A 15,577-nucleotide genomic window follows, 5' to 3' on the forward strand; every position below is an offset into this window, starting at 1 on the left:
AGTTCCACAACTACTGTTAAGATTACCTGTGCTTCAAAAGTTATCTAAATGATCATGTTTCAATTACTAGAATTAGAAGCAATGAACCACAGGACATTAGCACTTTGGTGCATTAAACTCCTTTAGTCACATGAGGCAAGTGCTATTATCTCTCTTTTAGCAAGGGAATAAAAAAAGGCTCAGAGAAGTTAAATCATTTGCCCAAAGTCCTTCATCCTAATAAATGGTAAGTACAGGTTTGTGGGAAACTTATACCTATATGTTTAACTGAACTATTCAATTCAATATTATTTCTTTCCAAGATGTTACATAATTCCATGTAACGGTGATGCTGGGTAATTTCGAAAGGAAACACTTTCTTGAGATGTATGTGCCTTGTTAGAGCCTAGAATAACTCACGTTGTCAGTCTTCCTTTATGACCATCCCTGGCCTTCCCCAGGGCATGTCAAGCCCCAATTTGTCAAGGAAAGAGCAGAAGGAAGCCTTGAGATACCAACAGGGCTGCTGTGTAGACAGCTGGTGCCATTGCTGGAGAAGAAGGGAGGACGCGCTGTTCCAGACAATCTTAGTGCCATTAAGAAAGGTTAGAAGAACCACTGTAAAAAGACCTGGAGAAATACGCTGGCCCATGCGTTAATGGTATTTTAGCAAAGTCCTTCTAAAAGCACTCTAGCAAATGTCCAATCAGTCCTTTGTTCCCATTATTCTCTTTATTCCAAAACAGATTAATACACAGTTCAACTTTTTAAATTCAGTATCTGGCTAAGTTGGAAATATTCACAGCATCTTGCTAGGGTATCTATGCCAAAAAAAAAAAAAAAAAAAGACTATCTGCACTCACAATTACCTGCCCCATGTTCGGGAAATAGAAAAACAACAAGTCAAAGTATAACTACAATTCTGACTTTTTTTTCTCTTTAAATAAAGTTCTTTTTTCATTCCTCTTTTTAAACTGTGAATTGTTTTGACTTCTTTTCTTGATACTCATTTCAGCTTTCAGAATTTCCTTCCTTCTTCAGGAATTAATGTGCTGTTCTGAAAAAAAAAAAAAAATGGAGGCAAATACAAAATTAATAAAGGTTTCAATTCACTGTTACAGTTCCTAACTGGTGACAAAAGAGACCTACTACAAGGTCCCATTCATAAGGGAATAATCATTTGTCTATTAGTTCTACTGATTTATGTCCCATTTCTGTTTCACAAAAGAACAAGAGACATCTAGTTCAAACTAAAGCTGATGACAATGTCAACTAAATGAAACAAACCTGAGGCTAAATAAGTAAGTGGTATGTGAAAATATGAGATGAGGTAATTCCAGGCACACCTCTCACAGTGCAAGGCCATAAAGACCATCAATTTCAACCAGATGAACAGAGAGCAAGACTTATAGACTGTTCATCTTCAATCCTCCAGGCTCCAGGCCCACCCACCAATACATGACCATCATGTGGCAGGAAGACAACATTCTGACCATTCAAGAGCAGAAACCCCACTGCACTCCAGCGCTGCAGTCACACTGGGCCAAGTGGTAAGACTCTGTCTAAATTAATTCTCAAAGCTGGGACTCAGATTACAAGAAAACTTGAGGAGGGGATAAATACTTCTCAATCTCTTTATTCCTTTTTTCCCGATGGCTGCCTTTCCCTACACTCGAAAAACTGACAGGAAAACACAAGAACAAAAATGACCATCTAGCCAGGCACTGCAACAGGAGGGTGACAGCAGCAAGGGTCTGGGTGGCTCTGGCGGGCCGAGAAAGGTGCTGACAGTCAGCCTCAGCAGGCAGCTGCATCCGGAGGTGAGGCTGATGTATGTTGACAGCGTCTTTCAGAACGGCAGGCTCCACACCAATCAATCAACACTTCCCACGGACAAGCACAGGCGCAGCACTGAGCCTGTGGGCCACAGGGAGTGCTCCGAATTCCCTGGCAACATTCAGAGGTTCCCAGGTACAGTAAAATGTATGCACTGCAAAATGAGGATGGCACGGGTATGAACTGGAAACAGCGGAAAGGTGAAGTCGGCCACGAGCCTCTAGTGTGGCCAGGCCACTATGCCCTCTTTTATTCCTGCTCAAATCAATGTCTGTCCTCACGAAGTTCCAAACTTCCAAATGATCAAGTGACTTTTCCTCCCTCAAGTAATACTACTTAGGGGTAGCAGAGTGGAGATGGAATATCTAAAAATCAAGAAAAAAAATCAATCGAGAGTTACCTTAAAGAATTAAGGAGCTCAACATTAAGCAGAAAAGATTAGTCCTGAAAGCCTATCTTGGATAGAAAAACTGTACTTTAGGACAAAACCCAAGGGATACGGCCAGGGGGTGGGGCAGGGAGGAGAGGCTCACTACAAAGGGCACAGGGACTTCCACAGGGAGAGAGAGCTGGTCTGTCTTGTTTATACAACTATAAGCTTGTCAAGGGTCACAGAAATGTAAACCAAAAAGGTGAATTGTATTGTATATAAATTAAACCTGACAAAATAAAAACCAGAGTGCTGGTTTCTTCATGTGAGGACTAGCTATTCCAGCTTATGCTTACACACACGAACGGTTCCACACTCTGTGCTTTGTTGACTGTTACTATTTTGAAGGTTAAAAATTAGACGGTTTCATTGCTTTGGCAAAGAAAGCCATTTCCAAGACACAGGACAAGAGGGACTGCAACATGAAATTCAAACTGCTCCCTCCTCTAGACTGAGCTGGTTCAGGGGCCTGCAAACTACAACCCACAGGCCAGATCTAGCCCACGACCTGTTTCTGTAAACCAGGTTTGCCTGGAACACGGCCACGCGCGTTTGCTTATGTAGTCAATAGGTGCTTCACATTACGGTGGCGGAGTCCAGCAACTGTGACAGAAGACCTGTGGCTACTTCCTACAAAATGCTCCTCCCTGGTTAGAGGAGCTCGTCAGTGAAAAATCAGACACTCTCTCCCCTTCCCTCCCTTCCTCTTGCCTCTATTTAGGCTAATAACATGATTAGTCACTTGACATTTTAGTCTCCCAGGGTAGAGCCTTGAGCTGTATCCTTAACTCCAGGAGCCCAGTTCTGATGTTGGCTTGAATCTGTGGCCATCAGTCCCGCACAATTTAGTCTTAACCAAGCCACACTGTTTGGTCCAACCAGAGGCAGGTATTACAAAAAAGCCTAGAAACAGTGACAGGGTGTGCCAGGATTTGCCACGGGATCATCATTTACTGAACTTAGATGTTCTGAATGGAACATTTAAGACGTTCACGTCTGGATCTGTCTTAGCTTTAGCTCTGCCCTCCTGAGAACACAGAGGGGGGCTGCTGCTCATAAGTAAAGTATGCTGCAGGACAGAAGGTGGCACAAAGCCAGGGAGAGCTGCTCTGCTGCAGTTACCCCATCGGTTGGGCTAACATGGGGAGCGTTAGCTTTTGCCCCCAGCCCAGCCACAGCCTGGTCTAAGAAGCTGGAAAACAGCTTGAGAATTAGGCTTTAGCGTGGGTGTGGTAGGGAGGGATGAGCAAGCTGGAAACTAGAGAGAACAGCTAACATGCATGAGGCGGGCAAGACGGGAGAGGGGCCCTGCTTCTGGGATGAGTCCACCCTTCATCTTTACCGTAGAGTCCTATATTTTGCCAATCTACTGCTCTGCTCTGCAGCGATCCTGCCAAAGGAAAGAGGATTTGAGAATCAAGAAAGGACAGTGAGAAGAGAAAAAAGCTGAGGAAGGAAATGACAAACACTCAACCAGAGCTTCCTTTAGGGCCAGTGACTTCCCCAGTGGCAGAGTTCACTCCAGGACTCACAAAGAGTGTGCTTTAACCTTCAGTGTGGGACTGACTGGAGGAAGCGGCGTGACAACCATGGTTGCTCTCCCTAGAAAATGTCCACAATTTGAGGATTCCAAATTAGGAACTTCTGGTAAGCAACACCAAAATCAAATCGTTTCCCCCACCTCCCCCGATTTTGTCTTGTGTGAACAAATTCCTGGAAAAAGAACTCATCAGAGTATTGCCTTCTGGATCCCTGAGGCCTACTGGCTGCTGTGAGAAACAGGGCTCCGTTGAGGAAAAACAGCTGAGTTCCCAGGGCTTTTTTGGATGCACAGCACAGCTATCCAGTAAAGGTTGCTAGAGGGGCAGGACAATGAGCCAGCTGCCACTGCGCCGCTAAGGGAAGCTCTGGTAGAACCTGGGTTACTATCAAGAAGTCAACGAGCAGCCAGGTCTCCATGGTGAGGCCCTCAGAAAGCTCACGATGGACACCTGGGCAGGAAAGAGGCCTGTTGCTCTCCCACCCGCTTAATGGTCTGAGAAAGCCCCTCTCTGATCTGACCAACTTGGAAAGCCACATGGGAGTACAGACTATTAAGTTAGATTCAAAAAGCTAAGTCCTGGAGAAGGAAAAGCAGGGCACGTCTGAAAATGTTAACTTCCAAAGGTAAAAGCAATTCTGACCTTTTCTTAGTGACCTTTATGCAGCTGAAATCACCCAAGTTCTAATAAAGTCCAATCAATGAGAAACACCTATGTGACATTTAAATTTGTCTGTAACCCAGGTTGGGAAGTCAAGCTGCCAGCAAGCTGCCATCCCACAGAGATCTGACCATTTGTGTGAACTTATGGTTGCTCTGGTCACATCTGGGCATGTGGTACAGGCTACAGAACGGTGCTCTGATGGGGCTGCTGCAAAACCTGCAGAAGCTTCTGAGACCAGCATGGACCAGCATGGACCTCACGCACAGGAGAAAAAGGTGCAGGAGTCTGTTAGGGGTTACAGAGGAGTAATGCCCTGAGCACAAGAAGAAGGCAGAATAGAACATGAGAAGAAAATTTTCATATGGCCAGCATATTAACAACAATCTCTGCCGTGTTATAATCCATTTTAATCTTCACAAAACAGTGGTCTCTATTCTCACTCTAATGTGGAGAGACAAAGGCCATGGTAGTTTAAATACATTTAATCACAAGGCCCTTTTCTAACTTAAAAGGCTTCTGCATCAGACTGGACTTAGGTATATCACTTGCCCCCACGGACATGAATCATTTTGTCATATAGTCTTGTTCAAAGAGCTAGGCAAACAGCTGGGAAAGCTATCTCTAATCCCTCTCTGGGATCCGGAACCACCCTAGCCTTACCTCTTGACTGCCTGGTGGGCCAGCATCCGGTTACCAGCCAGAAACGTCACACTGCCCAAGATGGCCAGATACTTCAAGGTCTGGAACATGTTGAGCTGAGTCCAGTAGACATACATGAGCCCCAACATAGCTACAAGAACAGGTGTCAGGACAGCTCATTAAATGAAACCAAGACAATGGCTGGGGGCATAGGAACTAAGAGCAGCGAGTGTCGGATCACATGAAAAAGTCTATTTTCTAGATTAGCTTGTCTGATTCCTATTATGTGATGCCAGAAAACATAATTCAATATAGGTTGCCTCCCAGTTTTGGCTACCAAGAAATCCAGTGGTAAAAACCAGAGCCTGGCTGCTCTGACTAACTTGCTCCATGTTCCAGTTCACATCTGTTTTCTTTAATCTAGGTTTTGCTTTAATGTTGCTGTCATGTTATTGTTGGGATTCACTTTTTTTCAAATTCTGAATGAAAGCATGTAGGATATAAATGAAAAATCTTTTCTACTAAAAAATTTTTTTGGATTATTTGCCACTGTAACTAGGAAGGAAACAAGGTGGTAGGTTGAGGAAAAAAGGGCTCAGAACTGCACAGAAGGGCCCTGCGTTCTGGTCCAGGCTCTGCCCTTCCAGGTCACTTAATTTTTCTGAGCCTAAATTTTCTCATCTGTCAAATGGGGATCATAATTCCTGCCCCAGTGACCCCTACCAGGGGTGTGATGAGAACAGAATGAGAAAATGTGAACAAAAGGCACCCTGGCAAGAAAAGTCATGACGCTAAACATTTATATTCAGGTTTTGTTCTCAGCTGACCCGGCAGGGCGATCACTCAAATCCAGTAACTGGACTGGAGAGAAAGGTCATCCTGTCAGTTCTGCCCAGAAGGATGACAGATGAACTCCAGCAGGGGTTCTTAACCATTTTTGAGGTCACAGACCACTGTGTGAAGCTGATCAAAGATAAGGACTCTCTTTTCCCAGAAAAATACAAATAACACATTTGCTTAGAATTTCAAGAGATTTATCTATGGACTCCTACAGAATCCACACACAATGGACACACAGAGGGGAATCCTGAAAGAGCCAAAGAAATTAGAAAAGAATCCTGAGGTCACAGTGCAAGGCATCACTGATCCAATAGTGTCGAAAGTCTCTGGAATGCTTAAGTGATTTGTGAATTTACTGTGTTGTTATGTTTAGGTCCTAAGTTCTCAAGAGAACAATGCAGGACAGCGTGTCTGACTAGGGAAGGGACTGCTTGCTATTACTGTCCAGACACAGCCGCCAGCAAATGTGAAGATCGATATGGTGGGGAAAGGTAACCTTTGGAAACTGCATTAAAGCTCTCATCCAGGAAGATGGCTCAATGTAAAGATAGGAGAAGTGAGTAATCTCTGGAAATGAACAGGGCTATTAAATGAGGGTAAATGGCCTGCCAACAGTAGCCGAGTACAATGAAACCCAATATAATGACAGCTGTTCTAAACTGATGGTCTAAACAGGTTTATCATCATATTAACTGCCCTAAAAGGCCAGGAGGAAGAGGGAAATGTTATGCTATTAAGTCATTATAGTTAATAGGTTGTGGGCCTACTTAACAGGGCTTTCGCGTGGGCAGGCTAAATGTCAGAAGAGGTTAAATGGAATTAGCAGCCGGGGGCGCTTACCAGCATGTCCCAGGTGAAAGATAATTGTGCTAGGAGCAAAAGTGAAGTTGGAGACATTGGCACCAATCCGGATCCACTGAACGATGCAGAGAAATAAATTAAAAAGACATTAGAACTTGAAAGGAAGACAACACAGACCATGTCGATGCTCATCCAATAAACAGCCCTACGGGTTTAGAAGTTCACACGTACCTGAAGGTCAGGGGATTTTTCCAAGTGATAGCCACCCAAAGTCCTACAAGAGAGACTGTTCCCTGTTTTCTTTAATGTTTTTGGTAACTCAAACCTGAACATCATTTTTAATGACAGCAAACTCTTCTATTTTAAACAGGTGAGACCAAGAAGCTGACAGGGCAGGAACAGTACTTCAGATGACAGCACTGACATCCCAACTGACTCTCCTAAGCATTGCCAAGACAAACCCATGAGCAGCTGGTAGGATGCATGCTTCTGCTGCAAATTCTAGGCCTTTTGAAGTTCTGATCACTCAAAGGTCTGGATCCTGGAAACTTGAGTTGTACCGTCCAGATTCAGGCTGACCAGTCATTTTTTTTTTTTAATAGGAAACTTCCCCAAAGTAAGATCTAATGACTATTCTTCAAAATTCTCCAAACTTATTAACAACTGATCCATAATTATTATTTTAAGAGACAAAGAAAATAAACCATGTTAATTTATTTTTAAAAATACGAACAATATAGTATAAAAGGTAAAAATTTCTTCCTCAGTACTCAAAATACCCTCTCCTTAGAGGTAACCAATGCTAGTAGATAATGGCTTTTTAAAGTTTTCCATCCAAAACATACTAACCTACCCTTTGTCTTCTTAAACTCAAGCAGATTATCTTGTCACATCAGCATTTAAATCTACCTCTTCTCTTAATAAGCCACATACTAATCCACAGTAATGATCTGCCATAATTTATCAAACACTGCTCCTATGAGGACTTCACGCTGTTTCTAGTTTGATACATCAAACCGTGCTGAAATGTACAGCCTCTATACTCTCATTTTTATACAGCTATCAGCTTTGGGCCTGATTTCTTTCACACTTGACCTCATCTAAACACTCCTAAAGAGCAACACAATTTATACACTTATCATGTGTAATAGCTACTAGGTACTTTCTCATGCCTCTAGTTAATGGATCAATTTATTTGGCTGCTCCCTCATAGTGGGGAATTTTAGTTATTCTAAAATTTTTTTGACCATCAGTTCCGGTCCCAGCTGCTAGACCCCTCTGGAGCTGTGTTGGGGTCAGAGCACAAAGCCTCCTTTGGAATAGCAACATCTGCTGAGGCTGGTGCCAGACACACACTGCCCATGCTAATTACAACTACTCACCAGAGCAAAGAGCAGAAGCAAGGGCGAGAGGATGAGAGCAGTGAAAGTATTGGACACCACTGTAGGGGGCCTCTTCTCAGGCTCTCGGAACAGGTGCTGCCAAAAGAAGACACACAAAGAATATTTTAGAATGTGCCCTCCCCAGAAAGGGCTGAAATGCCTCCCAGAGGCGGAAACCACCTAGCAATGACTTGCCACTTAGCCTTCTGCCTCTTCGCAATGACAGGAATCTGGATTCCAAAATGCTCTGTGTTGCTAGGGTAACAATGTCATATGTTGTCATCCCATTTAAGTTAACTGATAATAACCTCACTCTTATAAAATTTAACAGAATTCATTAGGGGTGGCTCCAACTATAATTCACCCCAAAGATTTCTATTTGAATCCAAACCAGAGACAAGGTGCTTCACCATTCTTTGCCTCAGTTTCTAGCTAGAAAACTGGGGATGAGAGGGTAGTGACCATCTCACTGGGCTTGTTAGGGTACTGCAAGGGCTAGCTGAAACAGGACATTCAACTCTGCTTTGTAAGTTGGAGTGTTTTAGAGACCACTTAATTAAAAAAGGACAGGTGCCAAAGAGTAATAGGATTCATTTTTAAAATCTTTCTACTGTCAGTAATAGCATTATTTAAGAAGATACACACACTCACACAAATTTCACATTTTTTTAGACTTTCTTCCAATGTGTAAACTTGTGGCCCTCGCCTGCTGGCCAATGTCCAGCCTTCCCAGGTCCACAATGAGGCAGTTCAGGCCCATGTGAGACTTCTGTCCCCAGAGTTTCAGCTCTCAGCTCTTCTCCACTGCCACTGCCACTAAGGGACTTCTAACCCCATCTGCAGCAGCCACTGTCACCTACTCTACCCTATAGATCAACCAGTGCCCTTCATCATCACAGTTATACCTTTAGCTATTTAACTGAATCTTCCATTCTTAAATAATGCTATTAACAGGAAGATTTTTTAAAAGAATCCTATTACTCTTGGGCACCTGTCCTTTTTTAATAGTGAAATGAGGTTAAGTGGCCTCTCTGAAACATTCCAACATTAGCTGCTATGTAGGTTTCCACATTACTAAGGTATGACGGGGTGGCTCCACCTCCATTTCCTAAGTAGTACCCAAATAATTTAAAAATTGTGTCTAGTTTATAAAATGCTCACAGAAACTCTTCTTTCTTTCCTTTTCCATTACCTATTATGAAACTCACAATAATCCAGCTGGGCTGGGCTGGGCAGGATTCTAATATTCATGTGCAAGAAAGGAGACTCTCCAAAGAGATGAAAGGCTTGCCTAGGGAAAGAGCACCCTGATTTCCTGGTTGCGCTTCCACCTGTAGGACCTTTTAGCCCAGACTGCCGCAGGAGCGAAGATGGCAGTTAAGACCCACCTGGTGCCAGATGTCAAGCAATGGTCTGAGGGGCTGCGCCTCCTAGATGTTTTGGCAAAACAGACTAGGGTTCTAACTCTGTGTCTAACTGCTTCAGGGAGCTAGTTACTGGGTCTCTGGGCCAGTGTTTTCAGTGCTGTAATGAGATTGGTATTTGTGTTGCCAAACTGACAGAGTAGTGAGGACCAAACTATGAAATATACAAACATGTTAAAACAGGAACTAGAGCCATGGTCCTGGGATGTCCTGCCCCTCTCACTTGCCCATTTCACAGTTTCATGTCTAGTGAAGAAGACTCATGGGATATACCTGAATCTCCTGCTTAGGGGTGAAAAGATTCTTGGACAGGACAGTGGACGGAGCATCTTCTTCTGGGAACTTGATGATCACATCAGCCTAAAAAAATAAGGACAGTCTTTAAAGGCTAAGGGCAGAGAAGGGGGGTGAAACTCATCATCATGGTATAGTATTCCCTGACTCACATTCAGGACATAACTGAGTAGAGCTCCAAGCAGTCCAATTACTTCTGATCCATTAGTCGCAAATTGAGGAAGTAAAAAATTCAATAATAAAGTATTTGTTCAAAATGCTTTATATAGCAAGAGTTCCAATTTTCTGCAGGTCTGATGAGTCCCACAGACCTGCTTAATACAAAAATCCCAGCTGGAACTTGGGCTGTTACGGTTGCAATCAAAAACTGCCTGGTATCCCTGGGAACATGATTTAGTCACATTAAAAAGAAAAATGGAAAAAAAAAAAAAAGAAAAATGGACTCTGATACAAGAAGCAGCCCAAAGACCAGAAAGGTAGAGTAACTTTGAACGCAGCACAAGAACTGCAGCTGGCCCTTTCTCTTGCAGAGGAAACCAGCCACCATTCAAAGCTTGCAATTTTGCTTCCGGTACCTGTGCAGCTCATCAGCCACTGCTTGACCAGATTCAGGTGCTTCTGTACCATGGACCCACCCAGGCCTCACTGAAAGCACCTATGCGCCACTCCCCAACCATCATCCCACAGTACCCAGAGACTATCTTTATAAATCTTTGCAATTCTTCAACTCTAAGGCTCAAACACCAAATCTATTGATGAAGTTTTCTCTTATCACCCCAATCAAAAATGAGACATGTAGGTGAAAAGCACCATGTGAACTATAACATATTTATAAATGCTGATTATCAGTTGCCTAACATTTTGCACATCTTATAAGTCACTATCCTATACCATCCTGAATTGTTACCAGAATCCAAAATCCTATCCTTCCTGTGAAGCTGCATTTCTCAAAAGTCAGGACTGTTACTACATCTGTGTATCCCTCATGTGCCTTGCTCAAAGACGAAAATTCTCATCCAGAATATTTTTTATAGAAATCCAGACTACCAGAGGCCATTAGGGCAAATTTATACCTCATTCATTCACTCAATTACTACTCAGCTCTATTACAGGCCAGACCAGTATATCCCTCTACTAACACTAAGGGAAAGAGAACACAGGCAGGGCTAGGTACTCTAGGTGAAGCACCCCATGCCTCTGAAAGGGAGCTGCCTGTGCTTGACTATGGTGCAGCCACTGATGCCTGGATCAAAGTGTGCTGAGGAACATACCACATTCCAAAGGATTGGATTCTTCAAAGTGGCATCCCCAATGATCAAGTAGAGAGTGTAGGTGCCAGATGCAGAGTCGAATTCGATCTTTCTCTCAGAGGTGTCCAGCTCAAACTTGTAAACATTCTTGCTGTCCGGCTCAGCAACAAACACCACTTCCTGTCCAGTCTTCTGGTTATGAAGTCGGACGAATGTCTGGTGAGAACAATAATACAACTTTTCAGCTGGCAGTTTCAAAACTCCCTCTGGTCCAAAGGCAGATCAATGAGGCGGCAGACTATTACTCTTCTGTCACCATGAGAACATGGGTTTTCATGCTTTAGGCGATGAGGAGTGGCCATCCCACCCAGGTTCCCAGCTCAGAGATAAGAGATAACTTTTTGTCGGGATGGGGAAAGAAACTTAGGAGTCCAGCCAATTCTTAACTACTTGGAGGCTGAAATGCCCCGTTTGTGCATGATTTAAGCCCTTTGCTCTTGCTTCAATTTCTCCTTCCTGCCAGCCTTTTGGCCACTTTGCTGCCCAATTAACTTCTTCACCAGAGGGTGAAAAGAAGGGAAATGAGGTGGAACTGTAAGAGGCCCGTTTTCAATTTCCTAGTGCCTCCAGCTAAAGATTTAGTAGAGGAAGCTTAGGGATTGAAAACAAGGCAGAGTTCTAATCGAGTAGAGTAGCCTGGTGTTGGAGAACAGGCACTGAAGATACATTAGGTTCCACTAACCTATTAGCTAAGCAGGTTCCTTAACCTCCTTGGGCATCAATTTTTTTCACCTTTAAGATAGAAAGATTAACTTCTACCAGTGGTATATCAGTGAGATGATTCACAATAACATATGCAAAGCATTTTAGCACAGGGCCTGGTATATACTCACTAATTAGCAAATGGTAGTTGATATTATCAACACAATGACATGATGCTAATCACCTTATCCTCCCAATGACATATGAAATGAAGGTTTCTGCAGCAAAACTTAATGGCCTCTCAGAGCTTTTCTTTCGAGTGTTTCAAGATAAAGCATTCTACAGGGTCAGTAAGGTTGGCTCCATTTTACAAATCATAAGGTACAAGCATTAAATGAGTTGCCACCATCAAATGGCCAGTGCTGGATCCACAGGAAATAACATAAATCCCCTCTGTGACTCTCACTTGTATAACAAAGAACCACCATCAAAGTATGTATTTAGGAAAGGGGCCCAGAGATGTGAAGCACCTTGACCAAAAAATGGGAGTTAGGATACCCCTCTTGCCTCAGGAAGTGCAGGTGGCAGCTGGGTTCTAAACCACTGTTTCTAAAATAGAAACTTGAATATGGGACAAGTATTCAGTTTATCCTTCTACTAATAGTAAGGGAGAAAGTACTCTACTTCTCCTCTAATTCGCCCTGGCTAATAACCCCAACCCCAATTTAGTCTCATAATTTCTTCTCTCTGTATTCTTTCTTTCCTTCTGCTGTCTGGTTAGCAAATGTCATTTTGAGAAGGAGATGGGAATGCTAAGAGGTAGAAGTGCTTAAGATCAGTTAGCCAAGGAGTTTTCAGGTAGAAGAGAGAGAGAGCAGAGAAGTGGATGTGGAGACTGCTATTCTGGGGCCTGGGCAAGAATCAGAAAGCAAAACGGTACCTAAGTAAATCCTCTCACCTCAGTGCTGGGCCCTGAAGCTGCCTCTCAGCAGGATATAAATCTGCTGACTCTTGCTAAGTATCACTATGAAGCACCTACACCAGACCACTGGGTCCCACATTCTTTCCTGTCTTTCAGCATACAAAGTTTCTGACTTTCCCCTTGGATAAAACAACTGTGGGTGGCGCAGGGCTGAAAGCAGTATCCCCAGTCAAGGGGAGTGACAGCGGAGGGGGAGGTATCTGTCAGGACAGGAGAGACAGCAGTGCTCTGAGAACAGGGAAATCAAGGAAAATAAATGTGAAGCCTCTTTCACAGTATGAAGCGGGTACAAGTTTAAAAGGGCTATTCTTCAGATTCTCACAAAACAAAGTAATGCTTTGGATCCACTGCCTAGGTTCTCCTTGTTTTCCAAATTACTTCAACATGTTTGGTTTTTTTTGGTCAGAAAGAAAAAAAGCTTCAAGTAGGCCTAACTTGTTTTTAACTACTTATTGTCCAACACCAGCCCATCTTTTAAAAAGAAGAATGTGTTCCAGGTTGAGGATTACAGTGGGCCATATGGGGAACCTGCAATCTTCTACAGTCAGTATTATATACACTAACACTCATGAATGTTTCAGGCAAACAGAGCAGTCTGGACTTCATTCTGACCTGGTGAGGGGTGAGTTCAGTACCAGTGTTCACGTCTACCAGTTGGAAGAACAAAGCAAAGTTCTGGTGGCTGTCAGCGATGAATGTGCCCTTGGCTTTGGCTGGGTAGGTCACCCTGAAATGAAAAAGACAGTCTTACAGTAAGTTTTCAGAGAGTATCTGTAGAGCTTCAAGGACAAAGAAAATACAAATATCACTTCATTGTCTTATCTTCCCTCTCCTCTCTTGCACTCTACTTTAGCTTCCCTATTGTGGAGAGAGAAAAAGAGCACAATCTCTGCAGCCTGGGTGCAAACTGGACTGATAAAAGTGAGGAAAGCACAGAGTAAACTTTCATCCAGGCCTGGGGAAAATACAATGTGTGGAGGCTCCAGGCTTTCAATTCAAGAACCTAAGTTCATAAAGCTATCAACTCAATGGCATCAGGCAGCAGTGTGGTTCATGTGTGTCCCTGTAGAGTGGAGGCAGACCACAGGAGACCAAGTCTCAGGACTGATGTCAGCGGCCTATATGAGCAAGGTCAAGAGACAGCATGTGGAAGATGCAAAGGAAAGGATACTTGAGCTTTTACTTTCTCCAACACTGTTATTTTTTTCTCTTAGACACCATTTACATTTCTTTCTGCCTGAAATTGGGTTTTAAATTATTTATAATATTCAAAGAAAACTGTTTGAATAGCCATTTCCTGGGATTTTAGGTTAAGATGGTGAAGGGTATAGCAAAATGAATGGTTATAAAGTCTATATTTTATATTTAGACTTATATTTATATGTAAAACCAACTCTTAGATTATATACCGCAGTAAGCTTTGCAAAGTGCTCTCACAGGTGTTATTCCAGCAGGTCCTCAATAGTGCTCTCCATTTCAATGTCACTGTGAACATATACAAGGCAGAGGCAGACAGGCCAACCCTATATGACTTAAGTGGTCTTGTGGGCCATCTTGACAACAGCTACCCCATGTGGATAAATACTGGCTCTAAACTATACCTAGAGGTGTGTCTCCCTCCCCACGAAAATGAGGATCTGGGAAAAGGCCAACAAAAAGACTCCGATTCATTAGGAACCAACACTGTGACTGACTAGTTGTGTCTTCCATGGGCTTGGCAAAGGGAATGGTAGTCCTAATGTGAGTATCTGCCATCTCAATCTTAGAAGGCCACCAAATGAACTTGGACTACAGGCCAGAGTTGCCATGAAAACATTAAAAGCAAATTCAGAATTATGAAGGCAAAGATCAGTCCAGAGCATAATCACAGCTTCCTTCACTGAGATAGTCCTGTTTTTAAAAACTGTCACCTGAATTAATCAACACACTTGGTAAGATAGCTGACTGACTCGAATTTACATTCTGAGATAAGCTCCTTATCTCACTGTGGACAGAAGCAGATAGTTTTTTCAGGGACTGACCAATGTATAGACAACCTCCAACTCTGCCTGGGTGTCCTGCAGAGTACTATGCCAGAACTATAGCCTCTTCCACTTGGGGTACAAGTTGGATCACTACTAACAGAAATACCTGAGGGAACAGGCACCTACGTGTGCTCTTCTCAACTAAAGTTGGGGGCCCCTGTGTGTCCGGGTGTGATCTCACTTACCGGGTGGTTTTTGGTGCAATACTCTGATCCTTATCTACAGTAGAGAGATCGACATTTGTGATGCCGACTTCAGTAGAGATCTTGACTCTAAGCTAGAGTGAAAAACAGAAGAAAATCTCAAGTCAAGTGGTGAGCATTCCAGGAATTACCGAACTTTTCTACTCTTATTATAAAGGCAGGGGGAAAAAATCCAAAGACAAGTGTTCTTCACTGTATAGTAAAAGGGTCAACCCAGCCAGGCACCATTCTCCATCTCTCCTATTCTGAGGCTGAATAACTCCATATCTTATCCCTTTTCTTTTTCCTTCTCTGACTTTGGATGGATGATATGTATTTAAATGGGGGGGGGGGGAGGAGAGAAGGGAAAAGAAAAAATAGCTAATGTCCTTTAAAATAAGGGGAAAAAAATCCTTAAGCAATAATCTTCAAATAATTTACATCAACAAATGCTCAAATTCCAAACACAGCTAATATTTATGGTTTATAATGTGCAAGGCATTGACTTCACAAAGATGATCTCAATCGGCCCTCCCTGGTGGCGCAGCAGGTTAAAACACTGCACTGAAAAGCTAAAGCCACTTCCGCATGAGTTCGATTCCCGCCTG

General features: G+C 43.1%; 1 protein-coding gene across 2 annotated transcripts in view; it reads right to left on the reverse strand.

The window, feature by feature from the left end:
* Positions 1-673: 673 nt before the first annotated feature.
* RPN2 (ribophorin II) overlaps positions 674-15,577 on the reverse strand; it is a 50,220-nt gene continuing 35,316 nt past the window's right edge. Inside the window, exons 10-18 of one of the 2 annotated variants that reach the window (XM_012728360.1) lie at positions 14,973-15,064; positions 13,376-13,490; positions 11,101-11,295; positions 9,809-9,895; positions 8,112-8,207; positions 6,769-6,844; positions 5,110-5,239; positions 3,588-3,635; positions 674-1,036 (exon numbers count right to left, since the gene is read on the reverse strand). In XM_012728360.1, coding sequence (XP_012583814.1) covers positions 1,024-1,036; positions 3,588-3,635; positions 5,110-5,239; positions 6,769-6,844; positions 8,112-8,207; positions 9,809-9,895; positions 11,101-11,295; positions 13,376-13,490; positions 14,973-15,064 — 852 coding nt within the window. In that variant the 3' untranslated portion in view covers positions 674-1,023. The remainder of the gene's footprint in view (positions 1,037-3,587; positions 3,636-5,109; positions 5,240-6,768; positions 6,845-8,111; positions 8,208-9,808; positions 9,896-11,100; positions 11,296-13,375; positions 13,491-14,972; positions 15,065-15,577) is intronic. The other variant, XM_004687207.2, reaches the window with a different exon arrangement.

Source organism: Condylura cristata, unplaced genomic scaffold (assembly GCF_000260355.1).
Source record: "Condylura cristata isolate star-nosed mole 26May11 unplaced genomic scaffold, ConCri1.0 scaffold00022, whole genome shotgun sequence".
In the NCBI taxonomy this organism is placed as follows: Eukaryota; Metazoa; Chordata; class Mammalia; order Eulipotyphla; family Talpidae; genus Condylura; species Condylura cristata.